At 42.3% G+C, this 10,000-nt stretch overlaps 1 protein-coding gene across 13 annotated transcripts in view; it reads right to left on the minus strand.

Annotated features, from left to right (window-relative positions):
• Positions 1-9,418, minus strand: part of cspg5a (chondroitin sulfate proteoglycan 5a) — a 55,579-nt gene extending 46,161 nt beyond the window's left edge. For 4 of the 13 annotated variants that reach the window (XM_079640076.1, XM_079640077.1, XM_079640075.1 and 1 more), the window contains exon 1: positions 8,377-9,416. In XM_079640076.1, the coding sequence (XP_079496202.1) occupies positions 8,377-8,473 (97 nt within the window). In that variant the 5' untranslated portion in view covers positions 8,474-9,416. Of the gene's footprint in view, positions 1-8,376 lie in introns of all 13 variants that reach the window. The other 9 variants (XM_079640080.1, XM_079640079.1, XM_079640072.1 and 6 more) reach the window with 5 other exon arrangements.
• Positions 9,419-10,000: the final 582 nt, after the last annotated feature.

Here is a 10,000-nt window from a genome sequence, read left to right on the forward strand (position 1 = left end):
TTGTTTCGTCTTTGAGCGGGAAGGACAGCAGCAGCCGGCACTGTTCAGACTGGCGATGGAAACTTCCGACCTTCTCCACCTGCGGCAAAGACTTCTGAACGACTAGCGAAGAGGACGAAGACAATGACACCCCGGACAACTGTCACACCTGCAGGGGAAAACACCTGGACGCTGACAAGGACGACGAGAAGCACCTGCAGGAAGGGACACTTGCATTTTAGGACTTAGATGAGTTTTATGAAGCTACCTCTGACTCAGATTCGTATGCAAAAACGTACAAGGACGATAACTTTCCCAAAGTATTGCAGTCACCCATTGTATTTCAGTCTTTTGCACTACTTTATTTCTTTTTATTACATGGCTTAGTTGAATACTCGATTCTGATTGGTCAATTCAGAACACGTGACACGCTGTTAATACCGAACAGACAGACCGCTGTCAAGGACTTATTGACCGTTGTTAAGGACGCTCACATCTAAACAAACAAGTCAGTTCGATTTAACTTAATACAGTTTTTCTAACTGACAAGACAAGAGCGACAAGAAAACAGAGGAGAAGTAACGGGCAGAAATCCTCCTTTTTACGCAACGGTCCAGACATAGAAATTAAACGGCAAAACATATTCAGTTGCCAGTTCCTTTGGCATTAGGGCAGGGATATCTAGATACTTTCCAAGGTTTGACATAATGAATTGTGCTACCTTTAAAGCAAGCAGCAATGTTTTCAAATCTGTAATCAAAAAGCTCCTCAAAAACGCTATCGAAGCAGTTCCTGCCGTTGCTACGTTAGTTCAAACAGTAACAACGGACTATTTTCTTAGCGGATGCATGTCAATTTAAATCAATACAACTATTTTTTAAATCAATAACATCATTTTCTAAATCCATAAAAGCATTTCAATTAATAGTGGGAGTCATAACGTTACTTTGTTGAGAAAGTGGCCATGTAATAAGCGGGATAATGTGCAGCGACTTGGTCATTATGGGGAAAAGAACACCGACAGGCTGATCAGGAGCCCGACGCGAAGCGGAGGGATCTAGATCGGCATGAAGGTGTTCTTTTCCCCATAATGACCGCGTCGCTGCACATTATCCCTTACATGTCTATGTTAAAGTGTGTTGCATTGTTGTAAGAGCCTCTCACTTGTGCATGTGACCAATTAGCATTTGAATTGAATCTTTTAAAGTCACAGGAACAGCACTGAGAGTTTCAGGGTTCAGAGGGTTCACTGTAGCATATGTTCATCCTGCTGTATGTGCTGTGTGCATGTTTTGACTGAATTTTATATACGTAATATACATAGTGTCCTTGAAGCAATGGGGTCAGATCTACTAAGTCAAATACAGTCTGAAAGTACTCTATTACAAGCAAACGCACCAAATGTAAGATTATAGCTCAAACTAAGAACTACAGTTTTTAATTCAAAACTGCAAAATGAAAATTCAAAAGCTAAAACAATCAATCTGCAGAACGGCTCTTGGAAAAGAGTCCATTTTATTAACAGAATAGTAACATACTGCATCACATAGTATAAGCATATTTAATTTGTTGTGAAACATATATATATTGTGAGTCGGTGTTAATGTGTATGTAGTAGAGCACTACAAGAGTGAATACATTCTGTAACATCCTGGATTTTATTGTATTTGAATGAAAATTATTAGCAGCATTTTGTAATTTAAACCTTTAAGTCGATTACAATTACAAGAGGCGTCAGGTTTAGTCGAAAACACATTAGTTCGACTTTTTAAAGGTCCCATGTCATGCTTTTCCGGTTATCACCCGTCCCCTTGTGTGTTATGAAGGTTTTTCTTCATGTAAACGGTCTGCAGAGTCACAAACCCTCAAAGTACACCCTGCAGCGAGTAAAACTCTAACACAGAGAAGACCTGTCTATGCTGCCCCAGAACGCCTCGTTGGACATTTCTCTTTTTCCATAGTTGGCTTCCTGGGTTCTGTGACGTGTGAACACCCAAATCAACAACAAATGCCGGGATTGGCCCAAATGGACCAATCCGCGAAGCCCCTCCCACACCAGGATCTCTTGGCTAACTAACAGGGAGTCCCATTGACTTGCATAGAGCTCCCTGGTTGGTAATAGACGAGTTGGGATGGCGGAGAAATGCTCTCCGCAGACCCATTCTCACAGCGTTAGAAACCTTTTTCTTACTCAATATCAAGCCACACTTATTGTTTTTACTTCGGCTGTGAGTGTGTGTGTGTGCTCAAGATGAGTTTCGCTTGTTCTCTCTGTATCGCAGACCCGGAAACCTGTCCGCTCCTCGCAGCAGCAACGAGCCTCGCAACGTCCCGACCAATCAGAGCACACTGGGCTCACAGTGAGGGGGGTGCAGGAGCTCAAACAAGCCGTTTAGGACAGAGAGTGAATACACATACTTTACAGAGATGCTGTATGAGAAACCAATGTGAGTTTGGAAAATTGCACAATATAAATCTATTCTAGTAGACCTCAACAATGGAAATATGATCAGTAGAAATGGCCATGGGACCTTTAATGCTGTAGCACAATGTATAAAGTTTAGACAATAACTAAGTCATTAGTATCACTTGTTTTAAAGCCCTAAAAGAGAAGAGGGATTTTCTCCACATGGCCTCGGTTGTAGTTTGTTGAACCACAATGGAAACGCGTCACGTGGATTCATCGTATTTGTAACCTCAGTTACTCTCTCACTGCCAGGCAGAGTTTTTGAGTCATCACACAACTTAAATAAATCGATTCATGAAGGGCACAGGCTGCTCACTATTATTGATCACACAGAGCTTACAATGAGAGTCAGTCAGTCACACTTTGCTGGACCATAACGGTACACTAAATATCTCACAGTGAAATGAAGGGTAATTGGACTTATTTAGGGTTAACAGCTGTTTGAAGCAGGAGGACATTGAGTAACTGGTGGAGAGGCTTGAAGCTGGTGTCTTTATTTTTCACACGTGTTTCTGTTTTATAATTGGAAGAGGGATAGACACTAAGAAGTGTCTTAAGTGTTTGTTGATTGTTATGTGTCTAACTGTCCAGAGGCTGCACATAGAATAGCATCTTTTTTATAGAAGAAGTAGAAGCAGCCAATGTTTATTTTTTAGTGGATTCATATTTTGTATTACTTATAATCTGAATCTGTAAAGTAACCAAAGCGTTCTAAAAATGTAGTGTAGTATAAAGTACAATATTGGCTTGAAAATGTAGTGGAGTAGAAGAACAATCTATCATACAATGAAAATACTCAAGTTAAAGGTAGGGTATAAGAATGGAGAAAGTAGATCGAGTGCGCAAGAATTTGAAAATATGCAGCCGGAAGAAGTCTGCCCCTTCCTTCAGACTTCCTTACAGAGCCCCTCCTCCAACACACACGAACGTGCACATGACCAATGAGGGCACGAGATAAGTTTGTGCACAGATGGAAGGCTGACAGGCAGGTAGGCCATCCAGTTACTTTAGCCGGGCCGGCTCAGATGATTGGTCGTGCTTTTTACAGCGCTACGGCTTCAAGAGATGATATTTTTTAATGGATTTTTTGTCAAAGCATTTAATATATTCCTTGCTATCGGGATGTTAAGAGCATTCCATGAAATATAACAAAAAGCGTTTCTGTGAAAGTGAATTACCTACCCTACCTTTACGTACAAGTTAATCTAAATTGTCCTTCAGTAATTATTTAGTGTACTGCATTGCATTTCACTACGGTCTGTTATCACATATTTAAAATGGTGAAAAACAAAGATTTGCACACCTCAGAGGAGGCTGAAATGCACAAACACACGTACTGTATATTACACACACCCACCCACCCGCCCGCCCGCCCGCACACACACACACACACACACACACACACACACACACACACACACACAGCTGGGGTCAGGCCTGTGGACACACACTGATCAGTACGCATGCTGATGTTGGCCTGCAGCAGATCCAGGTGGGAGGATGTTACAAATGAGATTAGGATCACGTAGTTCCCGACAATCAGATTAATCTGGGATGGCGGACATATTAGTTCAACAGATCCCAAATGAGTGCTACGAGAAAGGTTTGATGGAGAAGAGACTGTCAATAAAGTTTATTTGCAAAAACAAGTTCATATCTGCTAGTTTTTGCAAAATAAATTACTTGACATTATAATGACATTAACTGAAAATTGTCTGAACTGTTTGTTAATCCTTTAACCATGACCATGTCTTTAATGTATTAGGGCTGTCCCAATTTTAGATATGGTCTACACGGATATCTTGGCCGGAGAATTTACAAAAATGCTATAAATTCAGCAAAATATATAAAAAACATTTTAAAACACTTCCGTTATAATCAGTTAAATTCATCTTTAACTGTTTATTGGGCATTTGGTCTCTTTTTTTCTTTTCTCGCATCATTGTTTTTTTGGCCTGAAAATGAGCTCCATTAAGTAGAGTGAAGAGCATATACTCATTCAACGGCTTTCACAATGCGAAGATATTGAAATACAAAATCAAAGTACTCAACCGAAGAGTAAGTACCTCAAAATTGTACGTTACTTGCGGAAATGTATACTTGGTAAAATCCCAACTTAGGTCCCAAATATGTGCACTCAATAAAATGTATGATTTAATGAGTAACTGTTATCAGATTCAAAGTACAGCCGGATAAAAAACGTCTTTCCTTTTGGTGTCACTCTGCTTAAATGATGCTCAGCAGATTGAGAAGTTTTCAAAATGAAATATGAATATTCAGACATCACTCCTGGCTGCTCTAAATGTCTGTCACTCCGTCACTTAGAAAGATGATCTAACATGTACAGACTTTGTTGTGTCACTTCTTCTGCTTCCCGTTGACCGCTTCAGGCAATATTTTAAGAAATGTAGAGTACATTGTTTCCTTCTTGCATTATAAGAGTAAAAACAGAGATGTTTGCACAGCCGACAGGGAAATGTGTACATCTGCTGCAAATCACACACACAGTCAACGAGCATGAAATCATCCTGCAGAAATAATGAATACACCAATACGGGAAATGATATCATCGAGAAATTAGAGCTAGAGTATTGATGGACTACACCCATTGACACACACACACACACACACACACACACACACACACACACACACACACACACACACACACACACACACACACACACACACAACATGTATACATCACTTCAGGGGACATTACATTGACTTACATGCATTTCCTCGAGACTTATCCTAACCTTAACCGTAACCAACACATGCCTAAACCTAACCAAGTCTTCACCCTAAAATTAATGATTCCCCTCATGGGGACCTCCAATTTGTCCCCATAAGGGAGGCGAGTCCCCACACGTGACTGTGTAAACAGATTTAGGTCCCCACAAGTATAGTAATGCTAGGCCACACACACACACACACACACACACACACACACACACACACACACACACACACACAGCAATGGTCTGTAGGCGTAGAGCCACCGCTCATATCATCGTGTGCCAAAACTCAGCCAACGTTTTGAGCCCTAATGAAATTTCTAAGCGTGAACACATTATGGCGGCGATATGCACAAACTGTGCTGCCAGCTGGTGTGAATGGGATGGTGCATGGTTTCCATGGCGACGGAGGCGATGCAGAGGCGAGAGAGACAGCGAATAGAAAAAAGCCATTGTTCACCAATAATAAACCGAAGCTGTAGACGGACGACATTAGTCTTTATGATTGGTAATCTTTATTCTTTTTTTTTTGTCCTTCTGCACACTGCAATGAAAAAGGCTGGATAGTGGAGTCGTGGGGGGGGGATGGTGGGGGTTGGCTTAATCAAAGATTATCTGCCGGCATGCAGATATGTGTCAGCAGGCCGAAGGAAGAGGAGGAGAAGGGCATGTATGTCCATGAGTTTCAGTTTAGAAACCATTAGTCTGCCAATCACCTATCTACCAGCTTAACGGTGCATGGGGGAAGGGAGTAAGGGAGGGACACCGGCATATCATCTGTATTAACACACACACACACACACACACACACACACTGAAGGAGGAAGAGGAGGATTGCAAATGGCCACCGGAGAAAAAAGCCGGCAGGAAATGACTGACAGTATTCTGGGCGGCTGATGTCAAGTCGGGGCGGTTAGCTTTGGTCGTCTGAGCGTTGTTCACAGATGTGGGGCAAGCTGCCGACTCCACACTCCACCGGTGAAGCGAGAAGATGAGTGTGTGTGTGTGTGTGAAGGGGGTGGAGGAGGAGGGTTAGCCCAAGGTTGTTTTAAGACGTCTGCACTAGATCTGCCAACCTCTTTTTGTTAAATATCCACCTGAGGTCAAGCTGACACAAAGTCCCCGCAGCATCCATGAAAAGTGACACAAACATCCCTAAGGGGGGGGGGGGGGGGTGAAGAGCTAATTGGTCTTCTTCCTGTGAGGCGGCAGCACCAACTACATGTTAATAAATCACATTTGGAAGGTATTAGGTAGATTTTTTAACCTTTGGATTATCAATGCAGTTTCCCATGCTTCCAATATTTATGCTAAGCTAATTCTCCAAAATCCAATTTACTTATAAGATTGCATTGACTGGGAAATGTCCAAACCAAACCAACTGCAGAATGACGGAACATTTGCTGCCTGCTTTTTGCATTTACAAAGTGGACGTTTTGTTAATAAGTGAAATTAAAAAATGTGGTAGGTGTTTTTTTTTTTTTTACCTTGGCACCATGCTAGGCGTCTCCACCTGTTTCCATTCTTTACGCTAAGCTAACCTACTGAATGCAGCTTCATATTCAACCAACACCCAATGGCATCGATAGTTTCTTCCACTTCTTGGATGTCAAACTTTGATTTAAGGGAGATCAGGCCAAATCATTTACACAATGTTGCCACAGTATGCATGTGGATTACACTACAAACTATGAAACTGCTTGGAATACCATTTTTTTTTACATTTCTATAAAACGTTGGTAAATCGGGAATAAATCCACTTGCTCCTAAAAACCCTAAACTTGTGGCATTTGAAGGGAACACCAAAGTAATAGCTGATGATAAACTGGTCAGTGTGCACAATCATTATTGGCTCAGATTATGCAGCGTTCCTCACGTTCCTGGAGGAATTGTTCTCGCTCCAAATAAAACACCCATAAAAAAACATCATATTATTTAGTGGAGGCTTCACCTTGACATCACACTGCATGAATTGTACCCGGTGCAATGAAAGGAATCAACCAGATTATATTAGATTATAACGCCAGACTGATTTCATCCCGTGCACGCTGCTGCATTATTAATCTGACAGTAATGTAGCTCGCCGTGTGCAATGAATCTCAGACAAAGAGACAGAGAGGGGAAGAAAGCCTCCATGACTTTTTTTTATGTTTACTCTGGTTGTTTTTTTCCCCCTCTGTGTATCAGAATGTCCATCCACATCCCTTCATGCATTATTCATAAAGTCCCCCCGGCACTAATCCTCGCCTTTGTGTGGCTGTAGTGCCAGTGTGCCTCCAGGGATCTGCTTTACTGCATCGGCTGGACGCTGTCACTGTCACACATCTCTGTAAATTCTCCTCCGACTGTGGCTTTAAATGTGACTGCAATAATCCATAGTGTTCATTTAGTGACCGGATTTTGCTGAAAAAAGCTTCAGTAGTGTGTTACCGGTGTTTCCTGTGGTGTGTGGAGTTAAATTGTCATTTTTAACCCGCCATGTTGTGTAATTTTCCTGCATTGAGCTCATAGTAAACTCATTCTGTACTCACGTCTGCAGATATCTCTTTGGGGTCTCACAATAATTGAATTATTTCCATTATGTTTTGCAGTGCGTCTAGGGTCCAATGGGTTTAAATTGACCTCATTGTTACCCCCTCTTGTGTCTCTATAATATCCATAAGGGCTTAGATGTGTCTTTACTGTGACCTAATTTCAGTTTGTGTCTCCTGTGACAAATATTCCTGCAGGGACTGAGTATTTTATAGTGATTTCGCTCTGAAATGTGTCCACTATATCAATGCAAGATTATTTTTTTAATCTTGTGATATAACTACAGTATCATATTAAGTCAATATTTGCTCCACTGTCCATCCAAAATGTGGATTATTCAAATGTTCTGAGGACAGATTCTCCAAAATCCAATTGAATACTCAGTTTGCATTGAGTGGGAGATTTAAAAACCAATATAAAGTGCAGAATAATGTCACATAATGTTACTATCCAATATCTATCAAGACCAGTTGAGTGTGCAGCGCCTGCTAACCCACAATCCGAGGCTCACTGACCTCCTTTCTGGCTGCCCTGTGGGAGTGTGTGTAGGTACCCTGGCTCCTCAGATGCTGCTGCAGCAATTTTGAAGCACATTTTTCGAAAAGTGGAAGCTTTTTTGTTTGCATGATTTCAGTGCACGGTGAAGGGCAGTTTTCTTACCGTGGACAGACAGCGGCATCAAGTGCAGAGCCAGGACGCAGAACAGCAGCGTTATTCTCCAGCATCCCGTGCAGAAGCTCCTCTCCTTCCCCTGCATCCTCACCGTGCAATTATATAATAGAGATGAGAGAAAAATAAAACCGGGAAATCCCTGCTTTTATAGCGGTACTAGAGTTCAAAAATGTTGCAAAAAAGTAATCCGGGTGTGTTTTAATTTGTCTAGACTCCAGCCTCCCTGCGCTTCTCCTCCATAGCCGCTTGTTCTCAGCTGTCTCTGTGTCCGTCGCTATTTCTCACGCTCGGCTCAGTTAAGAGGTTGGTTACGGCTCCATTGCCACAGAAAGGCGGTCGGGGAGGAGGAGGAGGAGGAGGCGGCGGTGGTGGTGGTGGTGGTTGGAGGCGGGGGATGCGTAAAGGGGGACGCACGCCGTGGTCCGGTTTGGCTTGTTTTGGCTCGGAACGGATCGGTGCTTTGGGCACTTTGTGGCTGGAACAAAACGCACGGCGGAGTGCAGCGCGCTCTGCAGCTTTTCACCATCTGGGGAGGGGGAAAGATGGTTGTTGATGCCCCCACTTCCTCCTTCCCCCCTTTCCTAAGACGCTTCCTTCCTTCTCCTTCTCCATCCTTCCTACTTCCTAAAACTTTTCCTGTTTCTTCGATCCTCTAAGAGTTAACATATACCCTCTTCCTAGTCATTTTTGTATTTGTTTCTCTTTTGTTTCGGATATTTATCGTCTTAATCCTAATTTATATTATGTTTTCCATTGGTTGTTGTCCTCTCTGAACTTCCTTGTCGTCTTTCCAATTTGTTTTCTTTCTCTTCTCCTCTCAAATCCACATCTTACTTCAATCTTATTCATTTTTCCCAAATGTCTTTCTCTTTTCTTACTTTTTCATATTCACAAAGCATCAATGTTTCTCCTCCCCAGACTTTCTCCAATAACTCATTGTTTTTAAATATATATTTAATCGACACAGAATGTTGTCCTCTTTCCAAAACCTTAACAAAGACATTGTCCTTCCTTACACTTCCCTCCTTCCTTCCTTCCTTCCTTCCTTCCTTCCTTCCTTCCTTCCTTCCTTCCTTCCTTCCTTCCTTCCTTCCTTCCTTCTTCACTTCCACCTTTACCATTCCCTGATACTGTTGCTCCTCTTCCTTCCTGGAAACACGTCTCCTCCTCTTCCTCTTCCTTCCCTCCTCCACCTGCTTCCAACTTCAACTTTTGCAACATTTTTCCGATCTATCTACTTCCTCTTTCCCAAAACTTTTCCACCTCCTCCCTGTATCTGCTATTCATCACAGTGTTGGACCTCAATAGGAGTAGCACTCTTCCCTTTCCCCCTCTAGGGCCATTTCGAAGGAGCTTAACTTCAGTGTGTGTGTGTGTGTGTGTGTGTGTGTGTGTGTGTGTGTGTGTGTGTGTGTGTGTGTGTGTGTGTGTGTGTGTGTGTGTGTGTGTGTGTGTGTGTGTGTGTGTGTGTGTGTGTGTGTGTCTGTGTGTGTGTGTCTGTGTGTGTGTGTGTGTGTGTCTGTGTGTGTGTGTGTGTGTGTGTGTGTGTGTGTGTGTGTGTAGAAGTAGTAGTTTGAGATTATGCAGAAGTAAAAGTGTTTTTTTGATGCCG

The sequence above is a fragment of the Notothenia rossii genome, assembly GCF_949606895.1.
Source record: "Notothenia rossii genome assembly, chromosome: 7".
Classification (NCBI taxonomy): domain Eukaryota; kingdom Metazoa; phylum Chordata; class Actinopteri; order Perciformes; family Nototheniidae; genus Notothenia; species Notothenia rossii.